The sequence below is a fragment of the Sus scrofa genome, chromosome 6 (assembly GCF_054392235.1).
Source record: "Sus scrofa isolate SSC_HxYL_T2T_F1_AM1 chromosome 6, Sscrofa_HxYL_maternal_Yorkshire_Landrace_v2.0, whole genome shotgun sequence".
Taxonomy (NCBI): Eukaryota; Metazoa; Chordata; class Mammalia; order Artiodactyla; family Suidae; genus Sus; species Sus scrofa.
In genome coordinates this window covers 110,730,071-110,750,021 of record NC_139388.1, presented here as the reverse complement: position 1 = coordinate 110,750,021, position 19,951 = coordinate 110,730,071, and the positions used below count along the sequence as shown (strand labels likewise).

General features: G+C 36.5%; 1 protein-coding gene across 7 annotated transcripts in view; it reads left to right on the top strand.

Moving 5' to 3' along the window:
• ROCK1 (Rho associated coiled-coil containing protein kinase 1) overlaps window positions 1-19,951 on the top strand; it is a 151,034-nt gene that overhangs the window by 44,034 nt on the left and 87,049 nt on the right. For all 7 annotated transcript variants that reach the window (XR_014807728.1, XM_084964317.1, XM_084964319.1 and 4 more), the window contains exons 3-8: window positions 11,985-12,085; window positions 12,778-12,915; window positions 14,284-14,459; window positions 15,803-15,887; window positions 17,147-17,291; window positions 17,607-17,745. Coding sequence is in view for 6 of the 7 variants with exons in the window: in XM_084964317.1 (XP_084820443.1) it covers window positions 11,985-12,085; window positions 12,778-12,915; window positions 14,284-14,459; window positions 15,803-15,887; window positions 17,147-17,291; window positions 17,607-17,745 (784 nt within the window). In the remaining variant the exon portion in view is untranslated. The remainder of the gene's footprint in view (window positions 1-11,984; window positions 12,086-12,777; window positions 12,916-14,283; window positions 14,460-15,802; window positions 15,888-17,146; window positions 17,292-17,606; window positions 17,746-19,951) is intronic.

Sequence of the window (19,951 nt, the reverse complement as noted above, 5' to 3'; positions counted from 1 at the left end):
TTGGTTTTGTCTGGTGTTTTCTCATAATTAGATTGCAATTATGAGTTTGGGGAATGAGAGATGAAATACACTTCTCATTACATTATATCTGGGAAATGTGATATCATCATGATTTATTAATGATAATATTAACCTTTATCACTTGTTTTAAGATAGTGTCTGCCAGGCTTCTCTCTTGGAAAGTTACTATTCTTCCTTTCTGTTCCTTTTTCTTTGGAATCTGGTCACGAGTCCAGTCCATACTTAAGGGGCATCAGTAAGCTACATCCCAGACTCAGAAGAGAGTCTTTGACAGAGCAAATGCTTTGAATTTTTGTAAAGTCTCATTTGTCATTTACTTTTGTTGTGGATTCTGCTTTTTGTGTTGTATGTAAATATCATTGCCAAATCCAAGATTGGTTTTTTTTTTTTTTTTTTTTTTTTTGCTTTTTAGGGCCACTTTTGCGTCATATGGAGGTTCCCAGGCTAGGGATCTAATCAAAGCTGCATCTGCCAGCCTATGCCACAACCACAGCAACACAGGATCGGAGCTGCATCTGCGACCTACACCACAGCTCACAGCAACACTGGATCCTTAACCCACTGAGCAAGATCAGGGACTGAACCCACAACCTTATGGTTCCTAATCGGATTCATTTCTGCTGTGCCATGATGGGAACTCCCCAAGATTAATTTTTAAAACAACTTTATTTAGTTATAATTTATATCTAGTAAGATTCACCCAAAGTGTAAGTTCATTGGTTTTTGTCTGTATTTATATGTGCAGTCATTACCTCAGTTACTCTTTGAACTTTTCATCACCTCATAAAGAAACCCCCTACCCATTAGCAAGCACTCTCCATTTCTCCCCAAGTTCCCCAGCCCTAGGCAGTGACTAATATATTTTATGTCTGTGTAGATTTGCCAATATGGACATTTCCTATAGATGGAATCATACAAAGTATGATCTTTTATGACTGGCTTTTTAGATTTGACTTGATCTCTTCAGGATTTATCTATGTCATAGCATATATTTCATTGTTTTTAATTGCCAAATAATGTCCCATTGTATAGATATGCCACATTTTGTTTATCCATCATTTAGTCAATGAACATTTGGATTGTTTCTACTTTTGGGCTATCATGAATAATGCTGCTGTGAACATTCATGCACAAGCTTTTCTGTGGACATACGCTTTCATTTCTCTTGGATAGATACCTAAAAGTGGAATTCTCAAGTCATATGATAATACTATATTTAATATTTTGAGAAATCCAAGATTGATTTTTAAGAATATACTTTTATTATTTTTGGAGTAAATATGTAGCTTTTCTGTTGTTCCTAAACAGATAAGAACAGCATATAATTGTGTCCATTTGTAAATAATATCATTAAATGTTTTTAATATTTCAGTGGGTATCATTGAGCATATACATACATCAAAGATATATCCATGAATGAAGTATGGTCTTTACCCTTAAGGAAATGGGAACATACACTCTAACAGAAGAAATACAGCTATGTAAACAATTCCAGGCCATATTGATAGATGAAATAATAAAGAGTGGTCTCCCAGAGGAGGAAGGTGGCCTATCAGATTGAGGGAATCAGGAATGGCTGAGGAGGAGATATAGAATTAGATCTTGTTTGGTAGTAACTTGCTCAACGAAAGTGGAGCTGGTCGTTTTAGGTTGGAGAGCCGTATCTGCAAAGGAAGAGTTCCCGTTGTGGCACAGCAGAAACGAATCCGATGGGGAACCATGAGGTTGTGGGTTTGCTCCCTGGCCTCGATCAATGGGTTAAGGATCCAGCATTGCCATGAGCTGTGGTGTAGGTCACAGACACACCTCAGATCTGGTGTTGCTGTGGCTGTGGTATAGGCCTGCAGCTGTAGCTCTGATTAGACCCCTAGCCTGGGAACCTCCATATGCTGCAGGTGTGGTCCTAAAAAAAAAAAGCGCATCTGCAGAGGAATGGAGATGTGAAGCAGTATGGCTCTGTGGGAAATTGCAAGTAACTGGGCATTGCTAGAGCATTGTTGGGGAAAGAACCTAAAAATAAAAGCTTGGAGAATCAGAGAGTTAGAAGATCTAAAAGCCATTTTATGCTGTGTTGAAGAGTTTGGGGCTTCTTTTTTTTTTTTTTTTTTTTTTTACTGATCTGTTTCCCAAATTGGATTTATGTGTACGTGTGTGTGCACGCACAGTACACATGTGTGCACACTAGCAGTACATGGCACATCTTCCTGGAGCTTGAATTCTATTTGAACATTTGGGTTTTTTTGCTTTTTTTTTTTTTTTTTTTTTTTTTCCCTTCCGTCTGCACCTGCGGCATGTGGAAGTTCCTGGGCCAGGGATCAAACCCGCACCACAGCAGTAACCCAAACTGCTGCAGTGACAGTGCTGGATCCTTAACCCACTGCTCCATAAGAGAACTCCAAAACAATCAGATTTTTATGGAATTGAATCTCACATTGTAAATTTTCCAGGTAAAATTTTAGGTAATTTTAGAGCTTATTAGGGCTGCTTTGATTGATCTTTATGTATGCAAGGTATATTGAATTTCTTTAGGCAAAGAGTAGCAGTATATTGGGCAGATAGTGTATTTTGCATAGCTTTTATTACCATGCTTTATTTATTCTGTCATTTTTAAAAACATTTTTTAAACATCTGGAAAGTGTTTTAGAATCTATAGTGGTACATAAGATGATGCATTTTATAATCGAGGCTAAGTGGCAAAATATATCGTTTTCTCTTTAGAAGCCAACAGAGTTATTATAGAAAACTTGAAATGTATGGAAAATGTGAGGAATAATCTAATCTATAATTCCACCATACTTAAAGATGACTTATTATTTTGGTATATTTCCTCTTGGCCTTTTTCTGTCTATATATACCAGTATTTATTTGTGTTTTTAGAAAACTGAGTTCATATACCACATGCAGTTTAAACTGTTTCTTTGCTCAACATCATATGTTGAACATCATTCTATGTAATTATTCTTCAACAACACAATTTAAATGTTTTCTAATACTCCCATTGTATGTATATGTATTCCTAGAAGTAGAATTTATTGGGTATAAAGTGTGACTTTTTTTTTTTAAAGACCCTTAAGAAAAACCATCCGTTTGCTCTTTAGAAAGTTAGATTGAAGAGTCTGTATGTGACTGAATTTTTTTTTTTTTGTCTTTTCTGGGGCCGCACCTACAGCATATGGAGGTTCCCAGGCTAGGGGTCTAATTGGAGCTGTAGCCGCTGGCCTACACCAGAGCCACAGCAACTCAGGATCTGAGCTGCGTCTGCAACCTACACCACAGCTCATGGCAATGCCAGATCCTTAACCCACTGAGCAAGGCCAGGGATCAAACCTGCAACCTCATGGTTCCTAGTCGGATTCATTAACCATTGCGCCATGACAGGAACTCTGTGACTGAAATATTTTTAAATTTTTTGTAACTCTGGGACTAAATTAACAGCCTTTCTGTACTGCCTCTTTTTCTAACTTGTGATTGTTCAGAGGTGATTAGCTAGATAGTGGCCAGTCAAGACTTATGGTGTTTGTTTGTGACTCAGTTGGCCCATTTCATTCCTTACTAACTGGGCTGTGTGGTATTATCTCACTTCACTGATTTTTAGCTTTCTATCTGTATCGCCTGGCTCAACACAGTTGACAATCAGAAATTGTTAAAAGGATCTGATGGTTACACAATCGTGCTTATTGATCTTAGAGTAATAAGAGCTTACCACATTTATAATTTTGCAAGTATTACTTTGTTTTAAATTCTATAAATAATAAAGAGGTTAATAATTTATTATGGGGAAAAATGGAACACTGTAAGAAGGATCAGAAGTTCTGAGCACTTTGCAGTTTTAGGTAGGGTGACTTGGATAGGGCTCACCAAAAAAGTGACATTTGAGTAAAGAGTTGAAGAAGTTGAGAGAGTTAGCCATGTGGGTGTTTGACGAAAGAAAACGGCATACAGAGGAACAGCCAGTACAAAGTAAGAGTGCAGTGTACCTGCAAGTTTGAATAGTAGCAAGGAAACCATTGCAGCTGGAGAGAGTTAATAAGCAGGGTTGAGAGTAGTAGGATGATGTCAGAGAAGGAAGGAAATAGGGAGGGTGGGTCATGTAGAGTCTTGTAAGCCATTGTAAGATCTTTGACTTTTGCTCTGGGTAAGATGGCAAGACTTTAGAGAGTTTTGAGCAGAGAAGTGACATGACCTGACTTGTGTTTTAAGAATATCACACTGTGTTAAGAATATACTATTGCAAGGCAAGGAGAGACACCAGGAAATCAGTTAAGAAGTGATTGCAGTAATCCAAAGAGAATATGAGGATGGCTTGATCCAGCATGGTAACAGTGTAGGGAGTGAGAAGTTATCAGGTTCCAGATATATTTTAAAGGTAGAGCCAGCATGTTTTCCTAAAAGATAGGATGTGGAGTGTAAGAAAATGCCTCTAGGTTTTTTCCCCCAAGCAAAATTGACCCATCAGCTGAAATGTTGAAATCATAGGTGGAGGCTTTGGGTGAAACACCTCTTCAGTTTCAGACACATTAAATTGGAGATGTCTGTTAACCAAGTGGATGTATTGTGTAAGCAATTAAATATATAAATCTGAAGTTTAAGACAGAGGTCTGACCTAGAGATAAAAATTTGGGAGTTGTTGACATGTCAGTGCTTTTTAAGCCCACCAAATAAATGTGTGTAGATAAAGAAGAAACACCATGAAAGCCTGAGCCTTTAGAAGCTTAAGTGTTAAGAAATCTCAGAGAAGAGGAAGAACCAGCAAAGACAACTGAGAAGTAATAATCGACATTAAAAAAAAATTGTTAGTATTGTTGTAGGCGTGTGGTATCCTGGAAGTAAAGAAAGTACAGCAGGAGAGAGTGATCAAACTGTTAAAAGCTACAGGTGAGGACTGGGAATTGGTTGTTGGGTTTAGGAACATGGTGGTCACCTGTGACTTTGACAGGCAGTTTGGAAAGATAGGTAATGGGCAAAGACCACCTGGAATGGATTTATGAGCAGATATGAAGATTTAGAGGTAGAGTATAGACAGCTTTTTGAGGAATTTTGTTATAGAGGGGTTGGTAATGGGGCTTGTGAGAACTGGCATCAAAAGAATTGTTTTTTTGTTAAAGATAGAAATGAAAATAACATGATACAGTCCATTTAGGAAGGGAAAAGTTTAATGATATAGGAGAAAGAGGAGAGAATTGCTGGAGCAGTGTCCTTGATCTGGTGAGAAAGGGCTACATCATTGATGGAGAGATTGGTGTAAGATAGCAGTCTTCTTCTACTGTTAAAAAGTCAAGAGACCAAATATATAAGTGCACATGCTTGTGGTTGAATGTGAATGTATAAATATAAATACATCTATTTAGTGGTAAGTCTATGGCAGTGTTCTTCTAATTGTTTCAGGGTAATAGCCAACAAGTTTCATTAAGTATGAATGAGGATCAGTGGGAGAGCTGTAGGAGGTTTGAGAAGAGAGAAGAAAATGTGAAATATGGTCTCTAGTAGAGTGGGAGAGTGAATAGACTAAGGAAATATATTATTGCCAACAGAATTAATGGCAAGCTTTATGTTTGCAATGATGAATTTATTTATTTATTTATTTTGTCTTTTTTGCTATTTCTTTGGGCCGCTCCTGTGGCATATGGAGGTTCCCAGGCTAGGGGTTGAATCGGAGCTGTAGTCACCAGCTTACGCCACAGCCACAGCCACAGCAACTCAGGATCTGAGCCGCGTCTGCAACCTACACCACAGCTCACGGCAACGCTGGATCGTTAACCCACTGAGCAAGGGCAGGGACCGAACCCGCAACCTCATGGTTCCTAGTCGTATTCGTTAACCACTGCGCCACGACGGGAACTCATGCAATTATGAATTTAAAGTGGGGTCAATCACTATGATTTTATGTGTTTATCCAAACATATTCAACTGCATGGGTGCTGACATAGAGTTAGATTTAACTAGAATTACGGTTTTGCCAAACTAAGTATAATGAAGCAGAAAAGAGCCAAGGCATTGAAGGTATATGCAAATGAGTGATGGTAATAATTGATCATGTAATTTAAGCTGGGTAGATAAGAAAAAGAAGCTTTCGGTGCGGTGAGGTACCGAGCGACATAGAAAAACTGAGGGAGGAGTTCCCGTCGTGGCGCAGTGGTTAACAAATCCGACTAGGAACCATGAGGTTGCGGGTTCGGTCCCTGCCCTTGCTCAGTGGGTTAATGATCCGGCGTTGCCGTGAGCTGTGGTGTAGGTTGCAGACGCGGCTCAGATCCCACATGGCTGTGGCTGTGGTGTAGGCCAGTGGCTATGGCTCCAATTGGACCCCTAGCCTGAGAACCTCCATATGCTGCGGGAGTGGCCCAAGAAACAGCAAAAAGACAAAAAAAATAAAAAATAAAAAATAAAATAAAATATAAAAAGAAAAAAGAAAAACAGAGAGTGCTTAGACAGTATAGAATTTCAAATTGAAGTTATGGGAGGATTACAATTACTGATAATGGCAAGGTCTAATATGTGGCCCTAGAAACAGTGGCTAAGATAAGGTGGAAGAGAAGATCATTTAAAGAGTCCAGGTTATTAGAAGTATCATTTATAGATATATTAACATCCTTAGAATTAAAAAGAAAAATACTGGGGAGTTCCCATTGTGGCTCAGCGGTAACAAACCCGACTGGTATCCATGAGAATGCAGGTTCAATCCCTGGCCTCACTCAGTGGGTTAAGGATCTGGCATTGCTGTGGCTGTGGTGTAGGCCAGCAGCTGTAGCTCCAATTCGACCCCTAGTCTGGGAACTTCCATATGCTATGGGTGTGGCCCTAAAAAGCAAAAAAAAAATTAATTTGAAAAAGAAAAATATTGGAAAGTCAGTAAACCAGGAACTAAAATTGTCCAGCAATGGGATGTTAGGACCTGAGGATTATAGCAACAATGAGGAGTAATGGCAGATAAAATCTAATAAACATGAAACTCAAAGCTGGTAGATTTCATGTGGGTGTATAGAGATGGCAGTGGAGTTCACCTGTCCCACTTTCAGGGTCGGGTATAAAGCATGTTGGGGGAGGGTGTGTAAAGGAGACTACTGTTGTGCTGTAGGGGAAGTAGGGTCTTCAGAGGGAAACTGAGTTACCATTAGTGCAGGGTTGGCACACTAGAGCCCACAGGCCAGATCTGGCCTACCACCTTTTTTTTTTTTTTTTTTTTGCCATTTCTTGGGCTGCTCCCACGGCATATGGAGGTTCCCAGATTAGGGGTTGAATCGGGACTGTAGCCGCCAGCCTACACCAGAGCCACAGCAACTCAGGATCTGAGCCGAGTCTGCAACCTACACCACAGCTCACGGCAACTCCAGATGCTTAACCCACTGAGCAAGGTCAGGGATCGAACCTGCAACCTCATGGTTCTTAGTCGGATTCGTTAACCACTGCGCCACGATGGGAACTCCTCTACCACCTCTTTTTAGATGGCTTATGAGCTATGAATGGCTTTTATATTTTGAAATAATTTATAAAAAGTCAGAAGAAGAATATTTCATGACTTGGAAATTATATGAAATTCTGATCTCAGCGGTGTTCATAAATATTTATTGGGACATAGCTAACTCATTCTTTTATGTATTGTCTCACCATTTTTGTGCTTACAACACAAGTTGGGGAGTTGAGTAGCTGTGATAGAATCATACATGGCATTGTCATTGCTTCACCCTGCTGCTCAGCATACCGTGAATCACAGTGACGTAATTACAACTCAGTAGTGTTCCACGTGTATCACCATACCACAGTATTTTATTTATTTTCCATTGCCAGTGCATGCCCATGATATCAGAAGAAAAGTGAACTTCGAATGTTATTTTGAGACACAATGAAGTATGGATTAGTTCATCAAGTTAGATGACGAAAGCATTGTGTTCATTATTCAGTGTCACTATTGCTGTGCTAAAAGAATACAGTATGCATTGACATTACCAGAATAAGCACTCACCATGATAATCCCAACTCACAGGAGAGCAACAGTCAGAAGAAACCAGAAAACTTAAAATGGAGTATCTCATTACAGCAGAATTTTCTTTACAAAAATAAAAAAGGGGAGTTCCCGTCGTGGCGCAGTGGTTAATGAATCCAACTAGGAACCATGAGGTTGCAGGTTCGGTCCCTGCCCTTGCTCAGTGAGTTAAGGATCCAGCGTTGCCGTGAGCTGTGGTGTAGGTTGCAGATGCAGCTCGGATCCCATGTTGCTGTGGCTCTGGCGTAGGCTGGCGGCTATAGCTCCGATTCGACTCCTAGCCTGGGAACCTCCATATGCCGCAGGAGTGGCCCAAAGAAATAGCAAAAAAAGACAACAACAACAACAACAAAAAAAGGAAAATGAGGCTGTGGGCTTATATAAGTTTACAAGTAGCATATTTGTTAGCCAGGCAGGGAAAGGGCTTCACTGATGGTGAATTTTGTGCCAGCAAAACAAATGCATTTAGAGAGAAAAACTTGCTTGAGACTATTAGCTTTTTGCAAGAACAGGTTCTCAAAGAATTGAGGACATTGGGAGCAACAACAAAAGCCAGTTAAAAAAACAAGACAGTTTTGAGTGATTTTCCTTGACTCTTGTTTATTTGAGGAGTCGATGCTGAGTTCGAAATAATTGATGGTAGTTAAAATTACATATGTTGTAAAAAATGGCTTAGTTGAACAAAGCTTGTGAAAACACAGTTGTTTTAATAATGTAAGTTATTCATTGTATTACACATCAGCAACTACTTCTTGGAAAGTACATGAATCTGTTCTGCATTATTGATCCATAGTATTAGTTGGTAAACATCATGCATTGTCATGGACTTAGCTATTATCAGTTCTGTAAATTTTTGACAAATTGAAGCTGAACATCCCGGTTTATCTTTGCATACAAGGTACTGACATAACAGTGGTAACGTTTCATTTTGATTTTTTTTTTGATGGACTAAAATGTATGTGTTGACTCACCCCCACCCCCAGTCCACCTGTTGAAGCTCTAACACACTAATGTGACTGTATTTGGAGGCAGGGCCAAGCAAGAGTCAGTTAAGGTTAAATAAAGTCAAAAAGGTGGGATTCTGATGACATGGGATTAGTGATGGGAGTAGTGTCCTTACCTGTGCAGCACATAAGAGGTCCTGTGAGCACATAGAGAGATGCTGGCTGCCAAGAAACAGGAAGACCTCAACAGAAACCAAACATGCTGGCCCCTGATCTTGGACTTTGAACCTCTAGAACCATAAGAAAATGAATGTCTTTTTAAGCCACCCAACTTATGGTATTTTGCATGGCAAGATGAGCTGACTGAGACAAGGACCAGGATGAAAATTTTTTGGAATGAGAACCACTCTCAACTATCATTGAATTATCATTGCACAGTAACTTTGGAAATTGGTTTTTGTTCCAGACTTAATAATGTTTCTTAATGTATTCAACCTAAAAAAAATTACAAGATGACAGTACTTTTATGCAAAAATTAAATCTAATAAATTCATTTTAACAACTAATGTTGTTTGAATCATAAGTAATGTTGAGCTGCTTTTTAACTTCCTGTACTGTCAGAAATTAAAACAAGAAGTAAGATCTCCCTTTCCGTACAAATTTGCAGCAGAGATATTTTCTGAACTCAGACTACAAACTTTACAGCCTAGGTATGACTCTAAACATGGTGTAACTAGGGCCAGTGATCCTTTCTCAACCACATTGGCTATTATATAATACATTATCCTGGTTCAGGACTGTCTTATCATCTGAGTATTACAATACTCTTAACATTCTACCCCTCTCTAGTCTTGGCTTATTGAATTTGTCTCTTACATACTCCCAAGGGTAGTTTAGCTGAAATGTAAATTTGACTATGTTGTTTACATACCTTATTTCTTTTCATGGCTTCCAATGCATAGTAGTGGTTTTCCAGTTGTTCTTTCCAGTTCCCAACAGATAGCGCAGGATCAAGGCCTGCATTAAGAAAGCTTATGAGGTAGATGAGGCTCTAGCCTCCTACAACCACAGCCCTCTTGAAGTAGAGCACTTTTCTTTTATCTATTTGCATATTTTCATATTGCTTTTAAAGTTTCATGTGAAAAACATTTTTGATGATTAAATAATTTTACAACTACTGGCCTACAGGTAAAGTTCAAGTTCCTTAATTAGTTGGGGCTCTCCAGTCTCTCCTTCCAGTCCTTCCCACAAACCTGACCACTCCAGCAGTACAGTTCTGTTGTGCCTTTGCTTAATTTTCCCATCTGCCTGTTATATTCTCTTTTCTTCTCCCCAGCTAGCTAACTGCTACTCTTCATTTTAGACTTGTTTCAGGTAACGTCACCCCTAGTAGAAAGCCTTTTCTAGCCACCTCCCTCCCAGGCAGTCTTGATTTGGTGTCATTCTTGATATTTCACAAACTCTGTGCTTGTGCTTATTTTCCTTATTGCATTTTTTGGTATTATTCTTTGTTTATTTCTGTTTTTTGGGTTTTTTTTTTTTTGAAATCCGTAAGAGAAGGAGCTGTGTTTTAAAGTTATGTTTATATATCTACAGTGATTACTATAGAGCATGTATGGTTGACACAAATGTTTGTGCAGTAAATTAATTGATTATTGTTTATATCTTACTAGTGCATCTTGTAATAGGTAACCTCAAATTAAATGCACTTATGTTATCCCTTTGTGAAAATTTGCTCTCTGTTGCGTGTGTTTATGGGTCATAATATATACAAACACATTTATGGGTCATAATGTATACAAACACAGGTTTAAATGTGCATTTTAAAAGAAAGACCATATTATATGCAAGTTTTATTATAAACTAGAACCTAAGTTTAATAGCTGCTCTGTATTTTGTACAGCTCTGAAATGTGAAGCTTTTCCATGTAATCTCATGCCAATGTTGACCCATGTGGTTTAAAATAGCCCTATTTTAATCTCTGACCAAATTTGGAATTAGAATATCTATCCAGTGGGGATTTGTAAATTATTGTAGTTTGTAGTGTGATAGGTTTGTATAAATAATTGCAATGATTCCCACTGTGTATTTTAAGTTAAAATATACTCAAATAGACAATGTAATAAGTATGATTTTTTATTGTTTGATATTTTAAGTTATATCTTTTTAAAAGGATCATCAAAACTGATTTGATAAAAAGTACTTTATTTCTCCTGATGTATAGCACAGGGAACTACATTTAGTCACTTGTAATGGAACATGATGGAGGATAATATGAGAAAAAGAATGTGTGTGATTGTGCATGTGTGTGTATGACTGAGTCATTTTGCTCTGCAGCAGAAATTGATGTAAAGTTGTAAAGCAACTATAATAGAAAAAATAGTCTTTTAAAAAATACTTTATTTCATCAGTCTAAAATATCTACCTGTGACCCCTCAATTCAAATTAGATGTATACTTAAATACCAGGAACTAATTAACTAATTATCCTCACTGTGTTGGTAGTATAATACTTGATGTGTTTTTTGTTTTTTGTCTTTTTTATCTTTTTTAGGGCCACACCCACAGCATATGGAGGTTCCCAGGCTAGGGGTAGAATCGGAGCTGTAGCTCTTGGCCTATACCACAGCCACAGCAATGCCAGATCCAAGCTGAGTCTATGGCCCACCCCACAGCTCATGGCAATGCCGGGTCCTTAACCCACTGAGCGAGGCCACGGATCGATCCCACAACCTAGTTGGGTTCGTCTTCGCTGCGCCATGATGGGAACTCCATACTTGTTTTTAAGACATTCTAGTAAGTCAGATTTTAACAAAACTCTTTTAATAGCTAGAGTGAAGTCATTCCAGAATTTATTTAAAACAATTCTTAGCGCACTGAACATTTCTCTATTTTACAACTTTATATTTTACATATGTCAAATAATTCCTGGTGAACATTTTTGTTTTTTATTGTTTCTCAAGAACTTGAATGTAAAATAAGCAGTTTTAATTATAATGTTTCAGTGATTTAAAATTATAAACTTTTCTTTTCATACAGATAAAGACACAATAAATAAAATTAGAGATTTACGAATGAAAGCTGAAGATTATGAAGTAGTGAAAGTGATTGGTAGAGGTGCATTTGGAGAAGTTCAATTGGTAGGTTATTTTAATGAGATTTAAAAAAACTTTTAAAAAATCCATTTGTGTGTTTAACATATATTATTTAGGCAAGAATTGTTTTTATAAAATTGTTGCTTTAAATTGCTGTAGACATTCTTGCCTAAGGATTTGAAAGCCTAGAGTTTTTTGAGCAGTAGTGTGAAATATTTTCCCCAAGCAGCCATGACTAAGGAAGAGGTTTCAGGCGTCAGAAGAGAAATCTTTATTGTTAATATTACACTCTCTAAAGTGTTGTGGCACAGTAAGTTTTATAAACAGAAAGTAGCATACATAGCAGGGAGGAGGAGGGGAAGTGGACCATAATCTAGGGAATAAAGATTTTTTTTTTCCTAACATTGCTACTTCTGGTAATGAAAGCCTTGACATTGTCTAATTGGGTTAATTCAGAAGAGAAAGAATTAAAATAGCTAGACCAATAATGTTAAGTCGTTTAACAAGATGTTGAAATTATTTAGTAGGGAGTTCCCTAGTGGCCTAGTTAAAGGATCTGGTGTTGTCACTGCTGTGGCTTGGGTCACTGCTGTGGCATGGGTTCAATCCCTGGCCTAGGAACTTTTGCATGTCACAGTTGTGGCCCCAAAAAAATTATTTAGTAGATTGTTCTGGGAAACACTGAGCTTTAAGTGTTAATGAAAGGTTAATATTACTTTTCATTTTCCATTTTAAAGGTAAGGCATAAATCCACAAGGAAGGTATATGCTATGAAGCTTCTCAGCAAATTTGAAATGATTAAGAGATCTGATTCTGCTTTTTTCTGGGAAGAAAGGGACATCATGGCTTTTGCTAATAGTCCTTGGGTTGTGCAGGTATGTTTTTGCTGTTGTTTCATTGTTGCTCTACTAATGTGTAACTTAAAATATCTGAAAAACTTTGGTTTTTAGCACAGTAATAGAGAAGTTACTGTCAATTACAAAAGTGTCTAATATACCACTATTTTTAAAATCATAAAACTTAATTTTATTGAATCATCTCTAGGAGGAAAGTTACCTATGTGTGTCTCTAATTTATGAAGTGGAAGCAATGGGAGAGATGAAGGGAAAAAAGTTAAGCTGGGCTTCCAAATAATATTGTATTGGCTTTAGGTTTCTCAAAAGTATTGAAAAAAAAAAAACAAAAGAATTTTAAGACATAAGTGCCTAGGTAAATTAGTTATAATTTTTCTAGAGGGCTTATTTTATTTATTTTAACTTGATTCTAATGTCATGTTTACTTAAAATGTTCTTTTGTAAATCTGCTCTTCGTTTAACTTCAACCCTGGTCTCATCATATATTAATGCCTGATGTTCTTGCCAGTTTTGTATCAATGGACCTTACTCTTCCTGGTTCTTTGTTAACTGTTATTGCACCTCCTCCTACTGACTGCTACTCTTTATTGAACATCTGTTGTACTAAGTGCTTTTTACATTTGCTAGTCTTTTAACAACTCTGAAAGGCAGTTAATCGCTGTTAACTACATCCTCAATTTATAGGGTAATTTGTGCTTTTATTCATTAAACGTTCATTAAGCACTTGCCAACTGCCAGGCATCCAGGCACAGACTAGGTAGCAAGTATAAAAGTCAGGTAAGGTATAGTCTCATATACTCTTCTAGAAAGGATTATAGTTGCACCTGCAGTGCAGGTTTGATCCCTGGCCCCTGAGAACTTCCACATGCCATGAACGTGGTTCCCCACTACCACCACCAAAAAAAGATTCAGTTAGTATAGAAGGGGTTTAGAGAGGAGTTCCCTCTGTGGCATAGCAGTGTCTCTACTGTGGCATAGCAGTGTCTCTATAGCACCAGGGCACAGGTTTGATTCCCGCCTGGCACAGTGGATTAACACTGCCACAGCTGCAGCATAGATTGCAACTGCCAGATCTGATCCCTAGCCGGAGAACTCCATGTGCTGTGGGTGGCCAACAAAGAAAAAAAAAGAAAAGAAAGAAAGGTTTAGAGAAAAAAAAGTCGCTATCTCATTCCTCAGAAATAACCACAGTTAATAATTCCTTTGCATATGCAAAGGTCTTTGTACTGTTTATGTTTGTTTGTTTCCTTTTTTTTTAAAGAGCACTTAGAACTATTGCAATTTGATTATTTTAATTAGATCTTTTATTAGTATTTTAGACAATTCTTAAATGAAGCAGTTTTGCTTAATCTTAATGAATTTGTTTCTTTGTTTTTTATATTTGTTTAGCTGTTTTATGCATTCCAAGATGATCGTTATCTCTACATGGTAATGGAATACATGCCAGGTGGAGATCTTGTAAACTTAATGAGCAACTATGATGTGCCTGAAAAATGGGCCCGATTCTATACTGCAGAAGTAGTCCTTGCATTGGATGCAATCCACTCCATGGGTTTTATTCATAGGTAAAGATCTAAATGCCTTAAATTTTCGCGTTTGTTAAAGAGAAGAGAAGCTAAAAATCAGCACTTACACTTTATTGATTAGCATTTCCCACTCTAAATCCACTCATTCTCCCATATGACATGAGTGGTATTTCAGAATTTAAAACTTTGCAGTTTGTGGTTTTAACATTTCATTCACCCACTGTGGTGCAGCAGATTGAGGATCCACTGTTGTCTCTGCAGCAGTGAGGGTTCCATCCTCCGCCCAGTACCGGTGGCTAAGGAATTCAGCATTGCTGCAGCTTTGGCTAGGTTGCAACTGTTGCGTAGGTTGCAGCTTCAGTTCCTGATCCCTGTCATAGGAACTTCCATATGCTGAAGGTGTAGCCAAAAAAGAGGAAAAAAATCATTTTAGTGTTGATATAAATGTATTTTTTAATATTTCCTAATCTGATTTTATAGCTTTTATATGGTATCCTGAAAAGTAAAATCTATAAGCTGGTTTTTAACACTTTTAATTCTTTATATACAAATTAATTGACTTTTGATTGGTTTTTATACAGATTTTAACATATAAGTCAGTTTGCTTTAAATTAATGAATTGATTATATTTATTTGTTAGAAAAATAATTTCATTTGTTCTGTAAATGCCACTTGAATTTTATGTGTGGTTGCTGTGCTCAATGCCAAGGGTATAAAAATGGAAGTGACTTAGACCTTCTTCTGGGGTTATTTATATATTTATCTATCTTGTGTGTTTCAATTACTTTTTTTTGTTTTTTTTTTTTTTTTTTTGGTCTTTTTCTAGGGCCGTACCTGCGGCATATGGAGGTCCCCAGGCTAAGGGTCGAATCGAAGCTGTAGCTGATGGTCTATGCCAGAGCCATAGATAGCAATGCCAGATCCGAGCTGCGTATGGGACCTACACCACAGCTGACGTAACACCGGATCCTCAACCCACGGAGCAAAGCCAGGGATTGAACCTGCAACCTCATGGTTCCTAGTCGGATTCGTTAACCACTGAGCCACGACAGGAACTCCTCAATTACTTTTTATATGTTTATCTATCTTGTGTGTTTGAATGTTATTTTTTTGTGACTGTTTTCAAATTACTTGATTTTCCTCTTGGAAGAATCAAACTCTACTTAAAAGAAAAAGGAATATTGTATGTTTTCTCTTGAGGCATTAACATAGGAGAGAGTTTCCCTGAAGTTTATAGATGTGGATAGAGAGCACATATACATCAAAGGTGACCTTATCTAAATTGAGTGAGGAAATGTGACACAAAATAACTGCCTCATATAATTTTTATTAGTTTCTGATCTGTTTCAGAGATAACTCTACCTTTTTTTCCCCCTCCTCAGAGATGTGAAGCCTGATAATATGCTGCTGGATAAATCTGGACATTTGAAGTTAGCAGATTTTGGTACTTGTATGAAGATGAATAAGGTTAAATAATTAGATTTTAACTTAGTTTTGCTAATTCAAGATAGATGCTTTTTACAAAATGTTTTAAGAATATACTAACCATATCTGGACTTGCACAGAATTAATGTGCCTTGTCTTATTTGTTGAACTAGATGCCATGGTTTCAATGTTGTGTTAGTAACTCATAAGTGATTTATTTTTTTCCTTCTCTATTTAGGGGAAGTGTGGATTGCCAGATTTGCTAAATCTTTTAAAACAACTCTATAATAATCCACTATTAGTAAATGGAATTGGTTTAAATGTCACTAAATACTAATACCAGTGTTAAAATTGGACTTCCATAAATAAAATTGAAAAAGGGGAAGAAAAAAACTAGACTTTTATAAACTGGATTTCAGTAATATTTATAGTTTTTAGTGTTTTAGCCTTCTATTAAACATGTAAAAGTTCTTACTGCTTATTTTGGGAGTCTATCATAGAAGATATATAGTATAATAAATAACATATATACATAGCTGAAATAGCAACTGTCTGCCTTATTTTCAAGTTGAAACAGTTTATATTCTTCGGAACTTATCATAGAAGCCAGAAAGTTGTATTTATTTGTTAAAAGGAAAACACTATGTCAGAATTATTGTGTGAACGTCTATAATTCTGTTGTATTAATACTAGCTAAAGTAAGTAACAGGTATATATAGCTTTTTTTGTTTGTTTGGGAGAGAGGGTTATAAAGCAATATTAGAGAGATAGCAGTGGGCTTAACACTACTATGCCTTTTCCCATACATGTTTCCCCATTTTATATTCGTATAGTCAGTTCTTAGATGTTTTCTTGTCAGTTTCAAGCATAGTTAAATTGAACAACTATTTTAGTAAAAAAAAATCAGCATTTATATATTAATGTTAACAAGTGATTTCATCCTATCAGCCCCTTAATATACTTGCATTGGCTTATATACTTATTCTCTGCATTTAAGATGAGATCATCATATCAGTACAACTAGAGGGTATAATAAATAGTGCATCTTTCTGGTATTATTACTAAAAAAAAAAAATTGCTGCTGCAGCCATATGCATGTACACAAATATATTATGAATATATTGTATATATAATATGTATATATGATTAAGCTGCTTATTAATTTTTGTCAATTTTGCATTAGATTTTGATAGGATATTTTATAACACAAAGACCTAGAGTTCTATAGGTTATATTAAGAAAAAACTTGTATTAAATAATTGAGACTTTATGTCTTAATTGAAAATTTGACCTATTTTTAGGAAGGTATGGTACGATGTGATACAGCAGTTGGAACACCTGATTATATTTCCCCTGAAGTATTAAAGTCTCAAGGTGGCGATGGTTATTATGGACGAGAATGTGACTGGTGGTCAGTTGGAGTATTTTTATATGAAATGCTTGTTGGTAAGTAAAGGAGGATTTTTTATACCTCTCACATAGTGTTCATATCTGAACTTAGACTTGGCTGCTTCTAGTAAAATATTACATTAAGCACTGTTGATTTTGTCTGTGGGAAACAGACAAATCCAAACCTACTTTGTGTGTTTTGACAAGCTATTTAGAGGCTTGGAGAAACTTTTGATGTGTTACTTTTTATATATTAGGTTTAGATTATGTATATTTAATTATGTTTAAACAGGTAACATTGACTCTTTTCCTTTGAAACTGATTTCTTTAGATGTATCTTAATTTGCTTTTGTTTTCCCATCTCTTTATCAGGTGATACACCATTTTATGCAGATTCTTTGGTTGGAACTTACAGTAAGATTATGAATCATAAAAATTCACTTACCTTCCCTGATGATAATGATATATCAAAAGAAGCAAAAAATCTTATTTGTGCCTTCCTTACTGACAGGTAAATAATCTTTTTTTTTTTTTTTTGCCTTTTATGCCCACACCTGCAGCTTATGGAAGTTCCCAGGCTAGGGGTCAAATCTGAGCTACAGCTGCCACCCTAGGCTATAGCCACAGCAATTCAGGATCTGAGCCACATCTGTGACCTACACCACAGAGCATGATGCCAGATCCTTAACCCAGTGAGTGAGGCCAGGGATCAAACCTGTGTCCTCATGGATGCTAGTCTGGTTTGTTACAACTGAGCCACAGTGGGAACTCCTGCTGCTCAATTTTTAAAGTGTATATCTGAGCTCCTCTGCTTGAACTATCAGAATAAACATGTTACCCTTCCCCAAATCATTCATTTCAGTGAAACCTAATATAATTTTAATGATTTTTTTCTAGATGGCTTTTCTGTGTCTCAACTCATTTGCCTTACCTGGGAAATTGGGATAATAGATTCTTTTCTGATGACTAGACCAGATGGTCTTCCTCCATTGCTAAATTTTAAAACTGTTTCTAAGTATAAAAATGATGGTATACTTTATTGAGTCTGAGGTTTTTCTTTTTAACATGTTAACGTCTGTATAATTAGAGTGCATCTTACAGTCAATGGCTTGTATTAATCAATTGGGAACTTTTTTCCTAGTGATAGAGAAATAATGATGCATCTTCCAGTCGATGCCATTTGAGATAACACTGTATTCTATAATTGAAATTTGTTAAGAGAGTAGAACTTAAATGAATGTTCTTGCTCTAGCCAAATAAAAGAAAAGTAAATATGTGATGTGATTGAGGTGTTGATTAACTTGATGGAGGAGTCCTTTCACAGTGTGTATGTACATATATCAAATTGCCATATCGTGTACTTTAAATATCTTAAAATTTTATTTGCCAGTTATACCTCAGTAGAGCTGGGGGAAGGATTTAATTATGTATGGAATGTGCTTGTTGAAATTAAGTGGATATTGCAAAGCTATATTAAAAAAGTATGTAATATTTCCTATCTCCTTCCTTTATTGATGTGGTCTTCCAGTTTTAAGAAGCATTTTTTTAAATGTAAATGCACGTAAGTGGTTTAGAAACAGAAATGGCATATTGCGGTTTACTTTTTTAATTTAAATATGAACCAGATGACTTACTAAGATAACGTTTAATATACATTGTTAATTTAAATAGTGGAGAGGCTTAGTGTGTTGATGTTTCAATTTCAGATTCACTTTGGTTAAAATTAACTTATCCTCCTTCAGTATGTCCTTTAGAGCCTGAAATATATAGTTTTTGAAATTTTGGGATTCCCATTGTGAGTCAACAGTAACGATCCTGACTAGTATCCATGAGGATGCAGGTTTGATCCCCTGCCTTGCTCAGTGGGTTAAAGGTCTGGCATTGCTGTGGCTGTGGGGTAGGCCAGCAGCTGTAGCTCTGATTTGACCCCTTGTCTGGGAACTTCCATATGCCACAGATGCAGCCCTAAAAAGACAAGAGTTTTTTTAAAATTTAAAAATTAATTTTTTGCATTTTAATATAAGTACTATATAAATATAGTATAGAATAAAAGCTGTTGTGTGTTAGGTGCTAAGGATATAGAAATGAACAAGGTACACAGCCACTGTACTTCACTATTTCATAGTCCTCTGAGGGAAATAGACAAGAAAACGAGACATTTATTGTACAGAGAGATAAGTACTCTAAGTACTGTGGGCCATAGACCCATGGAGAGGTTCCCTAATCTAGTCTGTGGGAGTCAGGGAAAGATTCTTTAAAATATCTCATTATATCTAAAGCAGTTTATCTTTTAAACTCGTGAAAAAATTGGGATTCAGGGTGTTTTTGTTGTTTTATAAGTATTCTACTAAAACAGAAGGTACCAAGTTCCTTCTTCCAACTCAGCTAAAGGCGCAATTTAAACTGTTTTATTTCTTTGCCTACGGAAGAGGCCAAAAATGAGTAACTTTTCCTGTTTAAGCTTTCAATTTTGCAGTAATATCAAGAATTAGTTGTCATTGGGTTTTGATTGGTCAGAAACATTAATAGAGAATAAAATGGAAATTTTAAATTTCAAACATCTTTTGGAATTTTTGTTAGCTCCTGGTGTGAAGTAAAGTTCTCAGTTACAAAAATGTATACCTTTATCAATATTTTAAAAAACCTATCCAGAAAGTTTATTAGGCTAATGAAGCAAGGTAAGTGATTCATTTAGATTTCTGTTGTCAGTAGAAAAG